General features: G+C 38.9%; 1 protein-coding gene across 1 annotated transcript in view; it reads left to right on the top strand.

The window, feature by feature from the left end:
- LOC119888931 (protein diaphanous homolog 1-like) overlaps positions 1-25199 on the top strand; it is a 97339-nt gene that overhangs the window by 24587 nt on the left and 47553 nt on the right. Inside the window, 12 exon segments of the mRNA XM_038699733.1 lie at positions 12798-12824; positions 13612-13776; positions 15075-15176; positions 15959-16089; positions 16668-16751; positions 16839-16902; positions 17735-17874; positions 18186-18291; positions 18516-18626; positions 18874-18992; positions 20594-20710; positions 23126-23241. Coding sequence (XP_038555661.1) covers positions 12798-12824; positions 13612-13776; positions 15075-15176; positions 15959-16089; positions 16668-16751; positions 16839-16902; positions 17735-17874; positions 18186-18291; positions 18516-18626; positions 18874-18992; positions 20594-20710; positions 23126-23241 — 1282 coding nt within the window.

Raw genomic sequence — 25199 nt, 5'->3', positions numbered from 1 at the left:
AGCCTGCAGAACTAGACTGAGAGACCATTTAAAGGCCTTTGCAGGTGTTTTGAGTTAATTAGCTGATTAGAGTGTGGCACCAGGTGTCTTCAATATTGAACCTTTTTACAATATTCAGATTTTCTGAGGTACTGATTTGGGGGGTTTTCATTAGGTGTCAGTTATAATCATCAAAATTAAAAGGAATGAACACTTGAAATATATCAGTCTGTGTGGAATGAATGTATACATTATACAAGTTTCACTTTTTGAATGGAATTACTGAAATAAATCAACTTTTTGATGATATTCTAATTATATGACCAGCACCTGTATATCACACAGGGAAGTGCCTCCTCCCTTGCTGCACTGAGGTGAATTGCTCTTTACTACTAAAACTACTCTGTATCCATGGGTGAATTTATTCAGTTATTATGAATTTCTGTTTGTATTAACCATAAATTAATTAAACAGGACACGTTAACCATTCACAGGACCCCTGAAGTTCTCCTATACGGCAAAATGAAAATGCATATTGCATCATGCAACACCACACCATAGATACGGCATGTGATATAGTATCAGAGAAATGTTTTCAGTTCAGCTATTTCTTAAAATTAAATATGCTATTTTATTGTGGACACAACAGCCAATTTGAACCTTCCCCTATTAATATAATGTTATTCATGTGACATTTCATTCAAATTTGATTATTAAAGTCTGTTAAGTCAATGTAAAAGACAGACAGAGAGGTTTGCAAAAAGAGACATGGCAACAATGGCCTCCCTTGTTTTAAGTGGAGACGGGTGGGGAAGGGGTGGGGGGGTTGGGTTTTGTGTCTCCATTAACAACAGTAGGCCAAGGATGAGGAGTATTCATGCAGCAAACATGTCCCACTTGGACGAATTGTAAATGTCTCTCATCCATTCAGTCAGTGTTCTCCAATGCACCTTGAGTCAGTAGGTCAGTGAGGCGTGTAGCAGCATTAAAAGTGCAGCATCAAGAAGATTGAATGTGAAAGAACTGGAAGATGTTTAATTCAGCGTGGGGAAGTGGAGAGGAGATGCTGACCTCAAGGTCTCTGGGGCATAGGGGACTTTCGCCCTCTCATGCTATTTTTGTCAGTGTTTGTGTTTCTCCTTGGCACAGGTTGCATGGATGTTGTAATTAAGAATTTCATGTCACTACTTAAGGGTTCCACTGATAAAGTGACTACAACTTTAGGTATGGGTATCTTTTTTTAAATTTTTTTATTGATAGTGAGTGTGTGCGTGCACAGTACGGTAAGGGTTGTTGGTAGTTTCCTGCTTAGGCTGTATTTATATGAAACCTTTCTACTGTGTCTGGGTGTGCCTGTCCATGTGCTGCTTCCCCCTGGATGATATCGCAAATACACAAAGTATGCAGCCATGGCAACATTATAAACAAGATGACACACACACACACTGCACTGTATTTTCACTGTGCAGTGGTCAGAGGTTATCAAATATACAATCTAAATAATCACACCCATCTTTCTTCAAAACATACTGTGGAAAGAATGTGCCTTCTCCCACACTCGCATTACCCTCTATCGCCACCCTGATTTCCCCTCACTGCCGTAATCCATACACCTGTCCTCACCACACATTCATGTCACCATCATACCCCTGTCCTTCTCCTTTATGCGCCTCCAGGGTCTGAGATTAGTTTTTTTTCCACTGTGGCAGATTATTGAACATTTCAACCGGCCGCTCAATGTTTTTGTCTGCCACTTCTGAAATCTATGTTGAACACTTTAGAATTGTGAACACTGAGTCAGCGTTACCTGAAGGTAGAAATATGGAATAACTTATATAACCTTAGCCCCTGACTAATCTTAATTAAAAAAAGGCAGGTGACCTGACAATTTAACATGCCACAGCCAACATTTATGGTGTGGGTCAGAAATCTACTTCAAATATAGTCCATTTTTACTTGCCCCTAAAGACATTGATTTAATTATTAGCGTTTATCAAAAAACGAGACCAAAGTTAATTGTCATGTTTAATCTTAATAAATCATAATGTAAACTAATCAAAACAAGGAGACAGTATGCCATACATGCAAAGCAACAAACATATCAAATGGTATGACTTAACTCTCCTCTTTCTCCCCAGAGATGGACTTGTGAACTGTGAGTGATGAAAAAATTATCAGAAACGTTGTCTTTATCTGCTGCCATTTTCTCAGTAGTAGAGATGGATTTTGTTGATTCCACTATTCCTATACTTATTCAGCAGGATTGGAATTAAATATTTGAAAAATAACTAGATGTTTCTAGAGCAGCGGCAGTTTTGTTTACATTTGCAAAGTCACTATATAAACTCAGAAATATCTCACTGGAAACAAGTCTAAAATGTCAATAAAATAAATTGTATTCCTGACATCAAAATACTGAGTGAAGTTCAGAAAGACTGAAAAACTCTGTCCTCCTCTCTCTACTGCTGATGTGACCGCTGGTAGAGGAAGGAGCAGTTAGCAGATAAGTTTACAAGAATTTGCCAAATTTTAAGGTACGGAGCAAACTAAGCTAAACAGACTACATACAGGCTTTAAGGCGCAGTGGATAAGACACGTGCCTTTGGTGTGAGAAACCCGGGTTCAGTCCACCAATGTGTCCTTGAGCAAGACACTTAACCCCTCGTTGCTCCAGAGGCGCGCAACCTCTGACATATATAGAATTGTAAGTCGCTTTGGATAAAAGCGTCGCTAAATTAATAAGTGCAAATGTAAAGTAATGTAAAACAATATCGCTTTCCACAAGTTTACATGGTCAGGCTTGTTGAACAGGTGTATTTGTTTTTTATTTGGAAAGGTTTTATGGCACATACAGTAATGAGCAAAGTTGTCGTCAACTTGAGTAATCTTCGTAATCTTCAACTTTCTGCTCTACTTTCAGCTGACTTAGCGTGTGTGTGTGGTTTTATTTTTTTTTTGTGTGTGTATATAAACATGCTCAGTGCCAACAGGGGAAAGGCTGGAGCATGATAATAAATTGCACCAAAATGATGTGTTTAATTCTTTTTTAACTTGCCTGATCTGGCAAGTGAGTTGCTAGATTTACTTGCCGGACGTGGCATTTTACTTGCCCTTGGCAATCGGACAATCCTTATTGTTGAGCCTTGACATTTACCGTGTATTTGTCAGGTGGCAGGTGCTAATTTCATTCCCTGCTCCCCTCCCAACTCTGTCTCCCAGACCTGTTCGCACAGTATTAATATCCAGAAATGTTATAACCCCATTACCATTGCAAATAACCGAACAAACAGAAATATGAGTGCAGTAACCCCACATCCATCTTAATGGACAGATAATTTGTTTTCTCTGTTTCTATAAATACAGTGTGAAGTCAGAATGCCACAGTGATTTCTGTCCTATTATTTCATTCCACATTTGGTAGGCTTAGACAAAATGTTTTACGTTTTGTTTGAGCCTACATAAAGCTGTGTGTAAAGCAGACAAAGATTGGCAACACCTCATTAATGTAATTCTATATCTGATGCATTTCTGTCATATTACAATTCAGTGTTTTACGGTTTCTTTTTTTGTGGCATTTTGCCATTATAACAAAGCTCCCTGGCCAGTCTCCAGTTGGGACTCATTATTTATTTTTTCTTACTGGACAAGGATGTTTGTTTGAAGCTACATATTAAGACCAAGTGAAACTGCAAGCAAGGCTGAGACAGAATCAAAATGATCAAACTGTGGTACTCTAATAGGCAGAGCTTGACACTAATTCTTTCCTGGTGATCAGCGATTAAGTAAATCATGCTGACAAAACAAATATATATGTAAATCCAGCTTAAATTTTCCATTAATATGAACACAGGGTTCAATTTGCAACAGCCTTCTCCCAGTGCTACTTCCTGGTTAGGGTGGCTATAAGTGAACCGGAAGAAGCCATGGGCGAAATGCATTGTTCACATTAAATGTAGTAAAGTAATTTAAGTGTGCTGTTCCTTGTTTTTGAGTTTTCATTGGCAAATCCTGTGACCTACCAGAACCTGACTGTTGTTGCTGTGTATGGCGAATTTCTTGTTTTATTTGCTATAATCCTACTTTGATAAGAAATATGAATGCTCCCAATGGACGATGGCAATGTCTATCGGCCCAATCCTATTAACAGTATAACATAACTTATAAGTCTTTGGCGATAAATAACTTTTTGAAGGAGGGCCAGTAAAAATTGTTTTCGGGCCAGTAAGTTTCAAACCGACTGGCCCGGTGGGGACAGTTGCAAAAAAAGACGCAGACTCTCTGGATCTGTACTGGTATCACAATACATATTGGTTTTCTCATGCCAATAGTGTGTAGCAAACCTAAATTTAGTCATGCAATTTAATAATTTATGAGAATTGATACCCAGTTATGAATTTTATTATTCATAAAATCAAACAATGTTCCTCGTTAAGGGCACCACCGGAGTTGTTATAATCCTAGAGTCACCGGACCTCTAGGTAGTTTTAACAATTATACAATTATTACTAGTGATCAGTTAGTTAATAATCGCTCAATTATCTTAAGTCAGTCAGTCTCATATCTAAAGGGTCAATTCTCTTGGCAGGGACGTAGAAATAGGCAACACACACAGTTCTTGATTATATTACAGTGATTTTATTCTCTAACTACTGTGATAAAAAGATGGTTGGATACAGTGAACATAAACAATTGCTGAACAATGAGAAATGGAGTTCAATTGTGGGAAGCATTTGACTCATACGGCATAGGAAAACTAATGAAAGTAAGTTAACGCTATGGGTTTAGGAGTTAAAAAAGGGAAATATCTGATCACAGAAGATGTGTTAGGTCTTACTGCTTGCCAGCGGCCTGCTTGGCCTGTTGCTGGTCCCACTAGCTGCCGAACCTGGCCTTTTTGCTAGGGATTCTCAGGAGTTCTCGGTGTCTGATTGAAAACGCCCCCTCCGTCTGGCAATTCGGCTGTTTTCAGGTTTCCTTCGTTGTAGCTGGCGAGACCACGTGGCTTGGTCTGACCTCGGTGAAGTTGGCTCGACGAAAAAGGCTTAAAATGGAACTTGGTCGTTCCTGAATTAGTCCAGTGTAACTTAACGGACTGATAACTTTAACAAACAAAAGAAATAAAGAAAATAAAAACAAACTGAAGGGCAAATCGATGTCTCGGCACTTCACGTGTGTAGCTTCAAGCGAAACAAAAAGGCCTGTTTCGCTGGTCGACTCTGAGGGCGTTGCCTGGCGCGGCACACCAACGCTTGCCGAAGCGTCCAGAGAGCCGAGCAGAGCAGCGGAGAGAGCAAGGAGCGAAGAGAAGAGACCGAAGCAAGGTCGCGTGTCGCTCTTTTGTTGCCTGGGGCGTGGCTCCCCAGGGGGCGTCTCGGGTTTCCCAAGGGACTGCCTCTCTAAACTTAATGTCCAAAGAGAAGTCTATTTGCACGTATTATAATCAAATATCTTCCACAATCGAACCTCAATGGTCAGACGGTTGTACTGTTCTAGGCATTTGGCAACAGGAAACATTTAACGGCATTTCAACGAGGGTATGCGATACCTATTTCGTCCACTTGGGGGAGCTCAGGCCACGTGAGGAAAGCTTGGACTAATCAAAGATCATCTCTCCTTAGGAACTGGGCAATATTGTTGATCCATCCTTAAATTCAAGCTGGCGGTTAAGAGTATAGTAAAACATTCCTTTGTCATCATTTCTAAAGGAATTTTGTAGGAAAGTATTATGAACAAGCATTGATTACATTAGATGAAGGAGTGTCTTGCTGTAAATAAAAACACTGCAAAAGCAACTTTCTTTTCAGCACTAGTATCAACAACGGATAGCAACATGTTAACATAACTACTCAAATAGAGGCAAACGTAATCAGGTAACTAAATGCTTGGAGTCTTTGGAGACTGCAGTCTTTTTTACATTGAAATTTCGGCTGTCCTGGATTATGTCACACTTAGGTGAGACAAGGAGTATCCCTTTGATGGGATAATAAACAAAGAGCAAGGTCAGTTGCCACGGAAACGTGTGGGTGTGTGGGGGGCAGTTTTGATAGGCTGTTCAGGAAAATGCTAATGGCTGGTTCATGTCCCTTTGTCAGTTTAACAGTCAGGCCCCGCGTTCAATATAAAATGCACAAATCCACACCGTTGTTCACTACAAGTGCATAGACATATATGATTAATAGAAAGCTGTCACCTGCTGGATATGTCAGATCAAAACAAACTTGCCTTGCATTTTATACATGAAACTTTAATAGTTCTGATTTGTGTAGGGATGGACCAATCTGACTTTTTCAGTCCTGATATCGATACCAATACCTAGGCTTTGGGTATGTCAGCTGATGCAGAGTACCGATACGGTACCAGTGTAAAAATAATGAGCTGTTTCACTCACTGTGAGGAAGAGCCTGGGAATTGTGTTTTTGGAGGTGCTTGATGAAGTTGTTTTTGTTATAATAGCAGTGCTTCCTCCACCCTTTGAAATGTTGGCTTTGCAGAGTTTGCAAGTAGCTGTAAAACTTGTCCATGCTATGTTAGCTCTCCTAGCAAAATGTTCATGATTACTGGCACACCGTTGATGGATCACGTAGTATGCACATATTTAAACTGAATAGATTTTGTAACCGATACCCAATCCAGCTATTTGAGTCCGTATCGGGCCGATATCAGTATAAGGTCGGTGCATCCCTATTTTTGTGATGATGAATATTCAAATACAGATATCTGTGGACACACCTGCATTGGTATTTGGGCCATCAGTAGAATGCTGGTGCTCTAGGTACTCTAGGAATATGTATATTATTTATATGTATATTCTGTTGCTCTCAGGAATAAAAATAATTCAACATATAATATTGACATAATACAATAATGATGATCACTTAATTTGTCACATCCATAACACATCTGCAAAAATCATCTGCCTGTAAAAGTTGCCACTCTGCTTTCTGACAGACTGAATTTACCTATTTTTCTTTCTTTATCTGATTTCCATAATCTTTCTCACCACTCTCAGGTCCCGCTACTTAAATATTTATGCATAGACAGGTGTAGGTACTCGCACACAGATAAACATCATTAACAGTCTGACTGGCTCATTATATTGATGTCACAAGCCAAATACATCAGCTGCTCTTCAGCTGCCTGATCTTAGAGACAGACAACCAGACAGGCAGACCATTCTGTACCTCCTTATTTTTGCTGCTACCTTCAAGACTCTATAATTATGCTCCCTCTGGAATACGTATTGTCCGTGCGTGTGCATCAGGACACTGATTTACCTGGTCTCTCTCTGTCTGTCTGTCTGTGTGTGTGTGTTTCTCTGCGTGTTTCTCTGCAGGGCATGTGTGATCGTCAGTATGCCACACAGAAAGAGTAGAGTGAGGAGACATTGTCCACTATTTAATCAATCGTCAATAGCATTGTTCTCTCTGACGTAAAACATTTTTAAATAAAATGGTTTACCAAATATGCTTTGGCTGCATTTTTAAGTAAAGTCTAGGATATAGGATAGAGTTGTAGAAAAAAGATCGGTCAGTCTACTGGGGAGCAACTACAACATGTAGATTTGGGGAAAGTAATTTGGTTGGTTATGCTGCTCTCCACTGTGATTTTACATTTATGGCACAGCATGTTTTTTTGGGCGTCACCCCCTAAAACCCTTTTAATGTGACCTCAGAATGATTATAGATACAATTGTTCATGTTTGCCTTTTGTGTCTCCATTTTACAGCTTTTGACATTTTCTGTCCAAAATGAAACGTCTCCTCATTTGCTTAAAAGGACTAGTTTGCATCAGTAATTTGCTTTACTAACCTCCAGTCACCACTGTCCTTTCTTTTCCTAACAACCACTTTTTCAGACTCATCTGAAAATTGAAAAATAATTTAGGATGTAGGCCTACCAGTATGTACAGGACAGAGCTGTAGGCTACACCAGTTTGTTTCTTTAAATTGAGTTAATGTTAAGTTACATAGCAGCCAAAACACAAGGGTAGATGCTAGCGCAAACCGGCTTCACTGTTCTCGCAGTTGGGGAAACAACAGACAGACTTTTCTTGGTCTTGAGAAGCTGACACGCTGTAACTGACTTACGTTCACTGTCACTTTCTGCCGCTCGACAATCAAACACTTGCTACTCACCTCCCGATTTGGAGTTACGCTGCTCTTACAGCACCTGTCACGTAGATGTCCTTTGAAGAATAAGCAGAGGAAGCGAGCCAAGCGATGAGTTTTACCGTGTTCGCATAGTGTGTGAGTGAAAATTAGTAGTGCATTGATATAATAATAATAATGATTGTGTGAAATTTAAGTAGCGGCGGCCATAATTGAGCAGCGCACGACACTGCCGCTGGGGTTTTTCCTGCACAGAAAATTGCAAAGCAGCAATCAGTGGACCACTCTTGATTTCTTACTTTTGTAAATATCCCCTCACTTGCAGCTGTGCAGTTTTAAAAACAATTATCTCCAGACTCCTACAGAATTTTTAGGGCTGCTTTTTTCAACTTAGCCCTCAGTAAAACATAGTTTTTCATTATTTATGATCATGTCACAACTTTACTGATTGATATTTGGGAAACTTTGCTGCAGGGCTTTAACATAGTCAAATGGGGTAATTGTTCAGGCCTCCGATTACCAATTTCCTGTGGGAAAACCTAGTATTATTGGACAAGTCTAGAGACAATAAAGTACTGTTCAACATGCCTGTGAGGGTCAGTGAAACTCCTTCATTATTAGGAAATCCAAATGGTGAAACACATCCATTTGGCTTAACTAGCTACTGTTACAAGCCTGCTGTTGTCTCAGCTCACTTATGAGCACTATGTAGACGTTGCTTACCTCAGTGAGGTGTTGATGGCTTGCTATTCACCCAAATTGTAGTAAGAGAGGAGCGTGTCACATGCACCACTTCATCTTATTAGCTTACTGTGGCTGATTAGATGAATTGGTTCATTCAGCTGGCAGCCTGTGCTAAGGGAGCGCTCTGCATTATAATGTAAGAGTTTTGTGAGTCTGTTTTTTGGTCAAAATTAGACAAAAAAACTTCTGAGTACAAGTGGAAGGAGCTCTCATTATTGATTAATATGTTGCTTACTTTTATGAAGAATGTATGTGGTCTATAAAATGTCAGTGTTTGGCAGAATGCCCATCACAATTTCCCAAATTCCAAGGAGGTGTCTTGTTTTGTCCAATGAACACGTAAAAAACCCAGAGGTATTCATTAAACAGTCAAAAGCAGCTAATTAAGTTTGAGAAGCTGGAGCTGGTACATGGTTGGCAGTTTTGCATGATCAATGATTTGATCCATCATCGAAGTAGATGTGATACATTTCTTTGTCAATACAAAAGAAAATGGCCCATTACTTCCACTGTGACAAAAATGGTGGTGTGTAGCTTCAACAGTAGTGAGTAGTGAACTTCGTAGCCTATGACGTTGTCGCAGTGGATATTTTACAAGCACGGACCAGCTAAAGCAGCACTGAACACACAGGGTGGAGATGTTGGTTTCGGTTGTTTGATAGGCTGCGTCATTAACAAGCCCACATGCGGCTCACCTGCTGCCGTGATAACGGATCGCGAATCACAATGCCTGCTCGACCATCTGTCAGCCATCGCCAATGGACGATCATCGTCTATAGGCCCAACCCTTGTATGACCTCTTTTCCCTTATCATTCATTAGTATCCTGGTATGCTGCTACACAGGCTGCTCAGTTGTTTTTGTCAGTTTTAGTATCAGTTTGTCAAGACATAGCCTTCCACCACAGACTGAGAGGATTTTTATTATTTGTATTATACTGGGGAATCACTCTGTATTATTGTGTATAGCCTTTCACTGGATTAATATAATCAATGTCATGTAATAATTTTACAAAACTGCCATTCAGTGTAAAGATTCTAAGTAGATTGTAATTAATAGCTATGTCAAGTGTTTTGTTTAAAAGAGTTTTGTCTGATGCAGTGCTAAACAGTCGAACAAAGTTAGTTGTACTGATCATTAATTAGATTATTCATTGCTATTTTATGATATACTGTGTATTAGAATTTTTTGTAAATTAATATTATGGTATTAAGTAATTCAGCAATATCGCCTGGTGTATGAGCAACCAATTAGTGCTGGGGTCATAGCTGGCATTGGCTCATGCAATTAATGGAGGCTCTGGTACTCAGAGCAGTTCTGAAAGTGGTTCTCAAGCAGTTTCAGGGTTGCTTTAATGCTTTATGGTTCATAGACAGAAAGACAGTACTTATATGCCCAATTGACCCCCTCAAAGACAATCCTGGCTCAGACACTAGTTCATTTTGTCTATGAGCACATATATTCTTAACTGTACTGGTGGGTTGAACTTTTCTCTTACAGTTTAAGAATGTTTTTGGCTTTCTTCCTGACACATTCATATTCAGTTTCCCGTGCGATTACCCAGAATCCACTATGCATACTGTCAGCTGTGTATTTCCGTTCTGTGGGTAGAATAGCACCACAACATTTGTGTATGTGTTTTTTTTTTTTTCTGTCTGTGTGTGTGCATGATTCTGTTGTTTAATGGCAGCTGTGTAAGCGGAAACATCCTTCTCTTGAATCCTCTTCCTATAATCAGAGTGCTTTCTTCTTCTCTCTCTCTTTTTCTTTTGACCTCCTATAGAAACATGTACAATTAATTTCAATTAGCTGTGGCAGTGTAAGTAAAGACAGCCCACCTTTTTGTAGGTGTACAGCCGTGCCTTGACAAGGGCGCAGGAAGGCATAATATCTACACTAAAGCTGCGACAAAATTTACAGTAAATGTTTCAAAAAAGACTTCATACATTTTTCAACAAGTGTTTGCTCAGTGAGGTTATAGTTTTGCAAGGCCAAATCTTTACATTGTACCTTTGGGATAGCTGAGTTTTGGCAATATTTCGACATGTACCCCTAATTCAGGGCCATATGCCTGCTGAAGTTGCATTGAGTAAATGTACTTGATGCACTTGGATGCACTCATCCAACTTTGTCAGTTCCGATACCAATACCTAGGCCTTGGGTATTGTTGATGCCGAGTACCCATTCGATACCAGTGTATAATTAATCAGCTGTATTCGTCACTAGGAATCATTCTTTTATGTATAAGGCAATATTATGTACAGTTTGGTGCGATTCTGCACCTCTACCTCTGTGTAATTCCCAGCTGTCGTAAATAAGCTTTACACATGCATTTGTTATGAGTAGATTACGATAAAAAAACGCCAACTTTGCTAAAAGAGCCAAACATCAAGTGTGACAACACAAGACACAACAAAATCACTTGCTAGTCCAACTGTGTATACAGAAAGAAAGCCTGCTCGGCATCTGTCTTGCAGCCTTTTATTTCACAAAGCTCTTGCCAACGTCTTGGTTACACTCTTTTTCTCTTCTTGCCTTCCTCCGTCAGCTTCCTCTTCTGCCTATATGCTTCTGCAGATGGCAATCATTATGTCCATAGAACCTGCTGAGCCCAGTTATGTTGCCTGGCTCCAGCTTGACACCAACACCACTCCACCTGCAGCAGTTAAATGTTGCTTGAAACTTGGATGGCAAGCTAGCCAACAAAGCTAGACCGCAACCGACGCAAAAGCACTTACAGTAATGTCAGTGTGTGTTATCTAGTTGCTTACATCAACTCGAGATTTATAGCTAGTGACTAAACTTCTTGAGTCAACAACTCTACAAACGCAACCAAATATCATGCAAGCACATTAACACAAGACATAGCAAGCCAGCTAATAAGTTATTACTTACAAGTCAAACAGAAAGATGACCAGCTCAGCATCCTTTCAGCTCTTTTCGCATCCCAAAAGCCAGTCCGATATTTACGTCTTCCTCTGTCTAGCCAAAGCCATCATATCCATACTGAGAGTACAGAGCTAGCTTCTTCCAAAGAACTTATATTGTATACTTTCGGTCACTCTATTCAGTTCAGTTACACATGTAGGCCTACTATGCAATGCGTCAGCAGTGTGCTGGTAGATCTGAGCATTTTGCTGGAAGAGCTAACATAGCATTTCCTTATTCACGTTTTAGAATTGGCTTATAATTTTGACCAAATTTTTGGCAACAGTACAGCAATATTCCCTTATTTGTGGAAGAATTTTGTGCAATATTATTTTCCTGCTTTTGTCCCATACCTGCATGCATTGTAACTTTAGCTTCCCTCTGTCAAAATCCATGAAAAAAACAGCTTTCCTTCCTTTTTCCGTTCTCCTTTGTGATACTGATGTTACTTGTGATTATGCTAAATACATTTTAATGTTATATACTCTTTATGGACCTTGGCAGGGCATGTGTTTGTCTAGTTTGAAAGCGGTACTGCTGACAATGGGTGTCGTATGGAGACATTAATGGGCATAGCCTGACACCTGGTGGCCAAGACTTGCAGGTGCATTTCAGATATATTAGTGGCACTCTCCTCTCTTTAAAAATGTATTGATGAGTGTTGACTGCTGATCTGTTACCAATATGTCACACATGTAATTACTACCTTCCAGATGTCATGATTATCTCAACTTAGATTCTCATTTAAATGTTATTAGTTCTCTAGAGATGTGTATGAACTGGATTGAGGTATGACAGTGATTTATTGATAGGGTTTCCCTCTGTCCTGCTGTGAATCACTCATAAGCTCATTAGACAGTTTCTTGGATCAGTTTCCTGTTATAAATGATGTTGATGATGATGAGAAATGTTATTTCTGTCTAATTGATTATTTCTGTTTCCCTCCCTCCATCTGTCTCCCTTCTTGTCACCACCTTGTTCCTTCTATCTGTTTGATTTTCCTGTCATTTTTCTCCCTTTCATCCGTTCATCCTTTACAGACACTCAAACGGCTGATTCCTGATGAGGTAGGTTTATTATTGTTTGCCACATATATCTGTGTGCTTGACTTGTCTGTCTGTCATTGTGGTCTTTGATAAATCAACTCACCATTACCAATTTAATGCCATGTAACCCTTTGTCAACAATCCACTATATCACAAATATTAATGTTTGTGTTGCTCACTTTGGATTGTGCATGCGTCAAAAATGCATACTGACAGCATGAAATACTTAGCTATATGCTATATGCTAATGATGCCTTCGTTTACCTGCAACAGGAAAGTCATTCATATTAACACATTTTTATTCATGAGTCATTGTGGGGGGTCACTGTGTGCTAAGGTACATATCCTAAAGTTGTTGTGCTTCAGTGTTTTTCATTTGGCACTAACTGATTTAAACATTTATAGTCAAATGCCAAAATGGTACAACACACAAGTATTGGCAATTTGCACACAGAGTCATTAAAACCACAGGGACATAAAGCCCCCATAGCTTGTTAAAATTGAGTCTTATGTTCTGGGCCTGGCAGTGATAACTGCATATTGAGTTTGTCTGCATAAACCTTTCACGTCTCTAATCCCTAATCATCGTTGCACATTGTTAAAATATCCCTAATTAAAGGGAGATATAGCCTTTGGGTATGTTTTTATGGTTCAATTAAGTGACATTGGTTAAGAGACTAGGCCTGTCTTCAGACCGTGAGTTGATTAGGGATTGCTACCTTGTTGTGTGGCAGTGATGGTTACACTTTGCAGTTTTTTCTGTCTGACCTCTTTCCTCTAACCTGTGCCATGTTGTCTGCTAATCCAGTTGGAGCGCTTTACCAGCATGAGGATGAAAAAGGACAAGGAGAAGCCTGGCCATGTGCCAAGTCAGCGACACTCTTCAGCTGCAAGCTATGAGATGAATGCTCAGACTGCTATGCTGCACGATCATTCTGATGAATACGTCCTGGAACTCTTTGAACAGATGCTGGTAAGTGTGTGTGTGTATGTTGTGTGCATGTGAAAAATTCAGCTTTTGGAGAATCACTTCATTATCTCCCTGAACTGCCATGGAAACAAATTTATCTCACACTGATTAATGACCCTTCTTCTAGAATTAACTTTAAATACCTTTAAAATTCATTATCTGTGTCAAAATAGATATGCCAAGACAAGAAATTTGAAGGAATACCTTACAGCAAAAAGGACAAATCTTTTGACACAGCAAACTGCAATGTTTGATATCTTATACTGGAAGGGTTTCCAAATAATGCACTATTAGGGTGGGAGTCTTTAAGCACCTCACGATTCGATTTGATTACTATTCACTACAACGTGATAATAAAATGATTATTGATGCATCTTTATTTTCTGTACAGGATTTCTTTTTTTCTCACTGTGTGGCTACTTAGTACTATTAAAGCATTTGTAATGATTCAACCAAGTAGCTAGTAATGACATGTGGCTAATTAACATTATTACCTATAAATTTAGCAAACATTACCAACCAGCCAAAAAACATACCGTTAGCTTTCCTGCTAAGTTTCCAGAATGTAGCCCAGAGGAGATGTTGGCTAGTTAGTGAAAATCTTGAATTACGCATTGATATCAGGGCTGTGGCGACTCGTCGACATAATTGATTACGTAAATACATCGACTCGCATCATGTGCGTTGAAGCGTTGTAGCTGCATTCGGTGTTAGTGGGATTTCCTTGGGCAAGCTCCAGCTGCAAGACCATAAATCCATGTCAGAAACATTTAAAGTTTTAAGTAAAGTAGCCTAATTAATGTCTGTTATTGTTATTATCACAACACATCAGTGATGTGGAAATTTGATTCATTTGAAGATATGCTACTATTGTCACTATTCGAAAATCGATTTTTGACATTTGTGAATCGATAAAGAATCGTCCTTGTCTGACTCGCGATGCCTCTAAGTATCGATTTTTTCTACCCACCCCTATTATCTGATAACTCTGCTCAGTGTCATAGCACATCAAAACCTCCTCTGCTCGCACTTTTAAACTGAGCATCTGTTGGCATCTCAATGGGGGGTTTATTTTCCTTGCTTCCAATATAGGAGAGACTGGTTGAAATACCCTAATGTAATTCTTCATGTTTTTAAATAAAATATAATTTCCATTTTAGTATTTGTTCAGTTTATTAATTGCTTCAGTCTACAGATTTTTCATTATGCTATCGCCTTGTTTCACAATACTTTGTTCATCTCTCCATCTTACTTATTTCTTTTTTATTCTTTATATTCTACTTTCTCCTGACTTTTTCCAGGTGGATATGAACCTGAATGGGGAGAAGCAGCAGCCTCTAAGGGAAAAAGACATTATGATCAAACGAGAGATGGTCTCCCAGTACCTCCACACATCTAAAGCTGTCAGTACCAAAATCAATACTGCTAATATAATGTACTGAAGGGAATTTGCAGACAGCTTCATGCAAGTCGTTGTCTTTCCAGTTTTGGCTCACATCGATACAAGTTATAAAGCATTTGGTCCTTTACATGCCACAGTGTCCTATGCTAAACACAGAGTGCTACATATGGGCCTATTTGTCATATTCATGTTTAAAACAGATTGAATGAAGCCAGACTGAAGTGTTTTCAAGGCCAAATAAAAACTATTCAGTACACTTATCTTAGACTGCTTGTTCAGACGACTGTGCAGACAAAGGCCTTTCCTTGACTGTGTTGAGGGATTACCTTTCCTTATGTGGTTGGAGTAATCAAGTCATGGCTGAAGTATTATACACATTATTCAAATGTCTTGTTTACCCAACTACACTTATAGTAGTTGGGTAAACAATGTTTCAAAAGCAGCAGGTGTAATATAATCAAATATGGTGAACGCTACTAGCTCAGAGGACCTACATAACCAAGCACAGATGGTTGTTAGCACAGTTCATTTAACTGTGAAATAAGCCTATTAAGAGAAAAACCTAAACACAGTCCTCTCTTTTTTTTTCTTTTCTTTTTTTTTTTTGTAATACTGCAAATCAAAATTTCAAATTAGGCTTGACTGTTGCCTTCAGTGCCCTGCCATTGTGCTTTCTTGTGGAAATAATACCAATTATAACCTCTAGGAAGACAAATATAAATGCAGAACACAATAATGATTGTGTGTTTGTGTGCCTACTGTGTCTGTTTGTTTGTTGATTAGGGCCAAGACCAGAAGGAGGGCTCCAAATCAGCAATGATGTACATCCAGGAGTTGAAGTCAGACTACCGAGACGCACAGCTGCTGAGCTGTCTGGAATCTCTGCGAGTCTCACTCAATAACAACCCTGTCAGGTAATACGCACATATACTTACATACAGATACATACAGTGCCATTGAAAATAAAACACTGAGCCAAATAAGCACAGGTGGCAAAGCTTTTTACAGATCTTTCACGATTACTGTGTAACTTGACAGTGCTTAAGCAATTTTGCAAAGAAAAATTATACAAACGATGTCCAGTGTGCGAATGTGATACAGACCTATTCACATATGCTTCAGTTGGTGCCAAAGACGCTTTTAAATTAAATACTGACCTAACAGAAGCAAATTCTTACGTGGTCTCTCACACAGGTGCATTCAACTTACTCTATTATGTGACAATTGGCTGGAGCAGTGATTATTTAGATGTATTACGGTAATATGAATATTTATGACAATAATAGAGGGATAACATTTATGAATTATTTTCTGTTTTAAATTTGCACTTAATTTAGATAAATTTTATTTGCACTGTAATGTACAATAACACAAGCTGTCCATTATTTATTATTCCTTGGCCATCTTAAAAACACATTAGCGTGAATAGGCATGCAGGAAAATGTGAAAATGTCAAAAGCTCAATGCACTAACGTGAACTTGTCACTTCCAGTTGGGTGCAGAACTTTGGAAATGAAGGGCTGGCCCTGCTGCTGCATCTGCTTAGAAGACTACAGGAGGACAAAGACGAGTACCCGTAAGAGAGTGAAACCACAGATTAGGCAATTGTACTCTCTAGCAATGTGTTTGCAGTCTTGTCTTTCTGTGTCTGTCTTCAATGTAGAATGATGGGAGTGAAATGTCAACACGAGATCATTCGTTGTCTAAAAGCCTTTATGAACAACAAGGTAAGAAAATGGAATGTTTATTCATTTACATCAAGATACCTAATCCTTTCTTTGATATGATTGTACGCAGTTGTGGCATGCAGTTACAAGTAATAGAACTAGTAGAATCATCTTTATCCCATTTTCTCCTCTCTTTGTAGTGTAGCAAATATTCCTCTAGAGGGCTTTATAAAGTCAGTGTGACTAACTTTGGTCATGTCATTACAGTGAATGGAGTCATAAATAACCTTTTAAGAGTGCTTTAAATTCTCAGTGTAGTTATGTTTCTAACCCTAAGTAATCTGTATTAATCTCTTTAAAATCTGTTAAATTTAATAATTACATATCAGTAATTAAAATCAATAATGTGGTGCCTTTGAGGGACAAAATTGTTCTGATTAGCTAAGATCAGTATCATAAAAGCTAAAAACGGAGCATCAGGTGAATAGATACAGCACACACATTGTTAAAAGGTTTGGTTTTAAGCAAATTTAAAAGAAGTCCGTCTCAGGTTTGTTAGTGAAGGTTAGTCAAAAGTGAACCAAATTGGTCATTATATGTTAATTGCCTTAGATGGTAATCGCGGAACCCGTGCTTCTTGCTCCTTAGCTCTTGTCAGATTGTTATACCACTTTGTTTTTATTAAAAGAAAATACACGCGCCATTTCCAAAGTTGTCACAGTCTGAGATTTTCTTTGTCCAGTTAAAATTTTCTTTTTCTTCTAATGTAAACGCTAAAATTTGAACCATGAAAAGCCCCGTCTTTTCCCTGCTGCAAAAAAATAAAACTTTGAAAGACTTTACCTCATTGTGCTTTCTCTCTATCTTCCTCCTTTCTTTGTCTCCCCTTCAGTATGGTCTAAAATCCATGCTGGAGTCAGATGACGGGATTCCTCTGCTGGTCAAAGCCATCAACCCCAGCGTGCCTCATATGATGGTGGATGCAGTCAAGCTGCTCTCTGCCATCTCGATTTTGGAACATCCTGAGAACCTGTAAGCATTAGTGAAATGTTAACACCATGTCTTTTAATAAGTTGAACACACAAAAATTATGGCCCTGGACAGCTGATGCTTTCGCACAGTTGTGTTTGAAGTGTAAGTCTAATACATTAACTAACTAACTAATACTACCTTACATTGACATCAATTAAACAATCACATATCATATTTCTCTTCAATTAAAGCAACAGAATTTACTTTCAGCTACATTCAGCATCTTTTTTTCATGGCAAATTTTGTATTGTTTTTTGATGCAACTGCATGTATTAAAATTGTATATGATGTGCATAATTGTCTGTTTTTAGGCACGAGCGTGTTTTGGAGGCCATTACAGAGGAGGCTGAGAGACGGGATATTGAGAGGTTTCAGCCTCTCCTGACTGGCATGAACATTCCCAACATTGCTCTTAAGGTACACATACAGACACACACACATACACTTTAATAATTATAAATCCCCATGTGTGTTCTTTCTATGACAGATGACGCCAACCCAATTGCATTTCATAGAAAGCGCTACTTGATGCAATCTGCAGTGTAAAATACTTGCTCAGCTGACAAATATTGTGCTTTGTCTCAGTTATTTATCCATTTAGTCTAATCTGTGAAGCTGACTTTATGATGTGTTTTTGACAGGGTGGCTGCATGCAGCTAATAAACGCCTTGATCAGCCGGGGGGAAGAGTTGGACTTCAGGATCCATATTCGCTCTGAACTGCTAAGATTGGGACTCAGAGAACAGCTGACGGTACAGAAAACACTCTCTTTTGATCTTCTCTCAAAGAGAGACTCTCCAACAACACACATTTGCACAGCCTTTCTCTTCTTGTCTCTCTCACTCTGGATGCCTCTGTCTTGTTGACTGGCAGACACACACTCATATGCTGTAAAAACTTTCTCTCAACTGTCCAAACTCATTGTTTGTCACACTCTTTCTGCCATTCTCCCGCTTACCTTTTCATCCCTCTGCCTGCATCCCATCGCTCTCGCTGCAGGAGGTGCGTACGATAGAAAACGAAGAGCTGAGGGTGCAGCTCACTGTGTTTGATGAGCAGGCTGAAGATGACTCTGAGGACCTCAAAGCACGTCTCGATGACATCCGCATTGAGATGGAATATCCTTCTACTGTGCAAAGTTGTCCCTCTGTAGTAATTGTCAGGGTCTACAATTAGACCTTGACAATCTTAATTATGACATAACATGCTTGTGCTTTCACATTTACATTACTTTGCTAGTTTGATAAGCAGGAAGAATAACCTTCATAAGTTTTTGTTTGTTTTTTTTTTTTATTATGAAATAGTATGTATTTGGTCTGATTCAGATAGATAGTATAAAAAATGATATGCATTTACTTCCCTGCATTATAAAAATTAGTCATCTAACTAAACAAAATCAGATTGCCCCTTTCTGCCCCTGTACAATCAGCCCTGACCACTTATTTTTTCAAGGTTAGATGCAAAAATAATATTTTCATACTTAATAGGCATTATCGATCAGGCTACAGGGACATTGTAAGCTTTTGTGGACTTTATTGCATTCAAAATTGTCTTTGACAATTAGCATCTTACAGACATTAGCTATTCATCTGTAGTGTTGAACAGTGTAAGAACAGCAAAACATCAAGGTGTCAAGGAAATTTATTTATCATTATACAACACAAGGTTGTACAACAAAATGAAAGTTTGTAGGCCCTTCATGCTACACATTAAACTCACCAGTCCCACATGAAATAAATAAAATATACAATTATTTATAATACAGATATACATACGAGAATATAAACAGTGGCAAGATAGTGATGATAACATATTTTGTATATATATAATTTATTTATTTATTTATTTAATAAAACATCCAATCACTGGTGGACACTGGTGTTATTGCTTTATTGCAATTACATTATTACATTGAATGGTGATTTTATTATACAGACAAGTCAAATTAGGTACACAACAATAATAGAAACTACTAAGTTAAGTGTTTATTTCTATTGTTGTATTTGGACTTGTTCATGCTACACTTTGATATATATATACTTTGATATCTTTGTGAATAAATGCTCTCTGAACATTTCACCACTTTGTGAAAAGAATGGGGCCCCTGGACCTGAGATGAGTCTCTTTATAGCGTTATTCAATGCAAATATGGTCTCTCTCTATAAAACCAGAATTTCTAAACTGATTTTGTCTGATTTGAAGATACATCTTTAAAAGGAGGCATTCAAAGGACGGTGTTTTCAATGCGTACTGTTTTTTGCTATTTGACTTAATCTGCCAAACAGGATGATTAGCTTTTTGATAAATAGAAAGTCACCCTTACTATAACTGTTCTTTAAAAAAACAGCAGTACTGTAGTTCTGCTTGCTGCTTTTGCCATGCAGTTTTGATTTTCAACACCAGGTGTCTCCCAGGCGTGGCCATTACAGTGTTAACAGTCTATCTTTGTGTTTATCATGTATGCAGGCAGCAGATACATTGTTGGAGTGGGGAGGACAATGTAACAAATTCATTTTGAGAAGCTTAAACATACTTGTGTAATAGATTTGACTGTGATATGACACTGAACCTATACAACAAAGATTATTAGATGGACCCAGTCTGCTCTCTTCCTGGCTGATTTCACAGTAATTCTACAGTGCAGAAATTACAGTGTTCATATTTGTGTTAAACTCTTCTATTCACTGTGTTAATTGAGCCTTAACTGGGTTTCCTTCAATGATGTGAGGGAAGTGTTTGAGATCCTATTCAACACTGTGAAGGACTCTAAGGCTGAAGGCTACTTCCTGTCCCTGATGCAGCACCTGCTGCTGATCCGTAATGATTATTGGGCCAGGTAACACATGAACATATACACACTCATACATAATCACACATGCTCACACATTCACATATTAGAGTTGATTTGTGACAACAGACTAGATGTTGTGTCATCAGGGATTTACTTACCACTGCTGTTCAATTATTGTGATAAATAAATTGTAATTCATGGGTAATAAAAACTAAAATAAGGCTAATTGTTAACATTTTCTGTGTGTATGTATAAATGTTCGATTTGGGAAACAGACTTCAGAGTCAATAATGCAGCAGAGAAAAAGCAGTAGTCTTTAGCATCCAGAGCCTCATCCCAAATGATTGTTACATATTGATATTGTGGTTTATGTAAATAAAGAATGCTGATTTTGGCAATATCATTCAGCCATATCATATACATGCAGGAAAGTACTTATGTAACTATCACTGGCAATTTGTTCTGCAGTACCTACAAGAAACTTAGAAGTACATCCTTCCTTTTCTTCAATTCCCTCTCTTCATCCACATCTCCCTCCTTTCAGTCATTTCCTCCATTTACTGTTTGTTTTCTAGAGCACCGTTCAAAGGCTGAGAAATTAATACATGCAAAGAAGTTTAATTCCATTTTAATAGAAATGAATGCCATCACCTCTTATCACCAGAAATATGCTAATGTTTCTCTCCCCGTGTCTTTCAAAGCCCTTGGGGTTTTAGCTTGGGAAACAGAGGAGAAAGGAAGAGTGACTGATTGAATGACATGGGGTAGAATAATGTTAAGGACAAGCCCACAGTTGTACGGAATAGTGCATGCACATTTCCAGCCGCATGTCCACTCCGTAACACACGAGGGCAGGAAAGCTTTGCTTTCACAGAAAACAAAACACACACAAACATGTGCATGCACACATTTGAGTTGCATTAGTTTTGTTGTTGGTCCAGTGTTGCCTTGATGGTATCAGACAGGCAGGAAATTGTGGTTTATTTTTAACACAGTTTGGGAGGATGGAAAAAGTAGATTGACCCAAACAAATAGTCCAAAGTGAAGTATTTTTACCTCCCCTCTCTTCCATCCCTCCTTCTTTCCTATCCTGCTTTCTCCATCCAGGTGATCCAGTGGAACACAGTAGAGGTGGTCTGTAATAGACTCCACAGAGAGACAGGAAGTGTAGGTGGGAGGGAGAGCTTGTAGAGTGGCACAAAATAGTGCTTGATAATTACAAAGATGAAAAGAAAAGGGAGGTGCAGTGTGAGACAGTAATGAGACAAAATGGAGAGTTGAGGTAAATTGCTTGGTAGTTGTTGAGAGAATAAGGGAGGGACATAGAGGGAATGGAAGGGCTAGCATTTGTGTGGGAATAAATAAAAGAGTACCTGCTGCGTTGGTCTTTTTTCATTCTTAGTCTTACTGTTTGTTTCAGTCTCAAGTGGAGATGGAGGCTTGGTAATTTATAAGAATACACAAATGCACTCATTAGAATGGTCATGCTAGTCCTGCACATAATGTGCATGTGCACAGACTGTAGAGGGCTTAATAGATATAGTTTAGAAATCTGACAGGGACATCTCTATATATATTTTTAGGATTTATCAAAATGTATATACCCTTAGTCCTACTAACCACCTTGTTACTTGTATAAATAATGTCTAAATTGAATGTGTTCAGGCTCATGAAGGATGCCAGATTTAGGATGTAGTCAAACACAAATATATTTCACTTTGACTCAGTTTTTTTAAAATGACACTAGATGTCTCTCTCGCTCCACGGATAAATCAAGCTTAAGAGAAAAAAAAACTTGAAGTATAGTGAAGGAGTGAAATAAGTGTTAGACAAAAGCAGAGTGACTAAGAGAGACAAGGGAGGGAGGGAGACAGAATAAATAAAGTATTGAGTTTGTGACTCTGGCAGCATCTAATGGGGTCAGGGAATAAGACACCTCCAAAATTGAGTGTCTGTGTGAAGCTGGCTTGATCAGACACGGGGCGCTGGACATACACCAACACACTCTCACGGACACAGTTGCACACCATCAATCTTTGTGACAAGAAACTCAAACTGTCGTGCTCACAGAGACAGCCAATCTCAGTTGCAGACAAAGACAAAGCATGCATGTTCACACATTTGTCTGAACAAATGAACCTACTGGCTCTTTGTCAATCCCATCCACTGCTCACAGATTTCTTGTCATTGCAGAGTAGAGTGGTAGTGTAAAATATATACATTTGCAATAATTCTCATTGTGGACATAACATGTACAGTATGGTGTAGACAGTGAAACTTTTTTTTTCTCACAGTACCAAAAACTATATATACTATATTTTTTATATATAATATAAACTCTCCTTCTTTGTTGTCACCCTCCTTCCACCCATCTCATCTTATCTTCCCCCTGTCTTTCTCCTTTTCTTTTTGTCTCCTGATCCATCTCTCTGTAAATCTGTCACTCCCTCCCTCCTGCAGGCCTCAGTATTACAAGTTGATGGACGAGTGTATCGCTCAGATTGTGCTTCACAGGAATGGAGCGGACCCTGACTTCAAGTGCCGTAACCTCAGTCTCAACATTGATGGCTTGATAGGTGAGCTGTGAGACCAGAACACACACGTGATCAAGTCTTTCCCTTTCTCTCTCTAAGTGTACATTGTTCCTTCTTGCCCATCATCCAACAAATCAAACACAAAATGCATATAGACCAGTAAAATCTGACTTTGCTGCTCACTACTGTATGATCAACCATATTTCACTTTTGGCCTACCCTACTCCAATCACTGACAGGATTGCTGTTTTGTTGTCACTGGCATTGTGCTTGCCTTTTGTTATTTGATCATAATTAATGTGTCATGTCTTATCTATGTGGTTGACACGTGTAGTGGCCCAGGGACACCACAGGGTGGAGCCAGAGTGTGAGTGTGTGTCAGTGTGGGCTGAACTGTGCTACAGGTTTTACAGTCATAGGTCATTGGTTTAAAACGAATGTTGTCAAGAGGATAAAAGCTTTATCAAACTAAGCAATCCCAGACTGTGATTTCAAAAATCAGTAGCTCGAATGTATTAATAAAATAGAAGTCATCAGTGCTCATGTGTCGGCAAGCATTCTCTATGTTCTCAGTTCTTCAGGTCTGTCTTAAAGAAATAATGAGGTGCCCATATGAACGTTGAAACGTTGAAACTTTTCTTCCTCCTTTTTAATACTGGCCATTAAAAAGATTTCAAGAAAATTGCAATAGGTGCATCTCCAATTCTAAAAAGACTAACTTTGCAAGATACTCACTTAATTTGACCAACTCAGACTGCTGAAGCCTTATATTAACTTGAACTATAATTCAACTTATGCAATACTTGTTTTGCATAGAACGAGGGCCATAGATTTTGTCTGTCATCACTTCCATTAGAAATGCATTAGGAAAGGATTTTTTTAATGGGCAGTATGAAAAGAAGGAATGACGACAGCAACTGGTTGAACATGCACATAGGCACCTGACAGTTGCTTTAAGACACACTTGAAAAATTGTGAACATATCCTCTTAAGTGCCCATGAGCAAGACACAGAATCCCTATCGGCTTCAGGGGTATTCTATGGGGATCAAGAAACTATAATGATGGAAACAGATGCATCTAGTTTTCTGTCAATCTTTTCTTGTAGATTTGTGGACTTACATGATACCTCTAAATGTTGACTAGGAAACACCTGCTGTCTGTAGTAAACTAAACCAGAACAGAATGGAGGTGCAGGCCATGTCTCAAGAGTTCAGTACTCCTTTATGGCAGGTCTCCGTTGCTCACCGTAGGAGGCTCTAATTGCACTGCTTCTAAATGTGTCCTGACACACACACACACACACACAGGCTGGCTGGCCTCCTTTAAGGCTGCCAGAGTTATTATCGGTGGAAAGCAGCCCAATTCTGCCCTGCATGCATTATTTAGTGTTTTTCTTTGAACTCTGAAATTCAGCACAGTTTTCCCCCCACATTCTGGCTCCCTTAGTGCTCTCTATTCGAAGTTTGTCCCATTTAGCCTAGCCACCATGACAGAAGTAAACCGCCCCCTCCTCCCCTCCATTAGACATCCAATAACCACATAAACTCATACACAAATGCACAGTCTGACATTGTATGTCGGTTGGCATATTATTGTGAGGTTCTTTCATCCGGCAAAAATCTTCTCTTTCACAAAATAGATTACTAATTTTTCTCTGGCTTGCTTACTAGCTTATCTAGACACAAGGAATCTTACATAGTTTGACTCCCTTTTTCACTTGCCACGTTTTCATTACAACTGAAGCCTCAAACTTTATCCCTTCACAATCTTTATAAATCACTTTCACAGGTTTATGTAATTTCTTCGTTTTCAGCTTTTCACAGCTCTTCTATCTCTGCTATCTGTCCATCTGATCTCTCACCTGGGGATCATGATTAGCTGTCTTTGATCCAGTGACATTGTGGCATTCATCTTGAAGTTAATTAGCTCTTTTATTGCACATGCTCGGTAAGCCCTTGGGCACTAAACCACCTGTAGACCCTGCAATTATTTGGTAAA

Source organism: Micropterus salmoides, unplaced genomic scaffold, assembly GCF_014851395.1.
Source record: "Micropterus salmoides isolate LMB-PRFRI ecotype aquatic unplaced genomic scaffold, ASM1485139v1 Ms_hic_scaffold_5, whole genome shotgun sequence".
Taxonomy (NCBI): Eukaryota; Metazoa; Chordata; class Actinopteri; order Centrarchiformes; family Centrarchidae; genus Micropterus; species Micropterus salmoides.
This window is presented reverse-complemented; position numbering and strand designations above follow the sequence as displayed.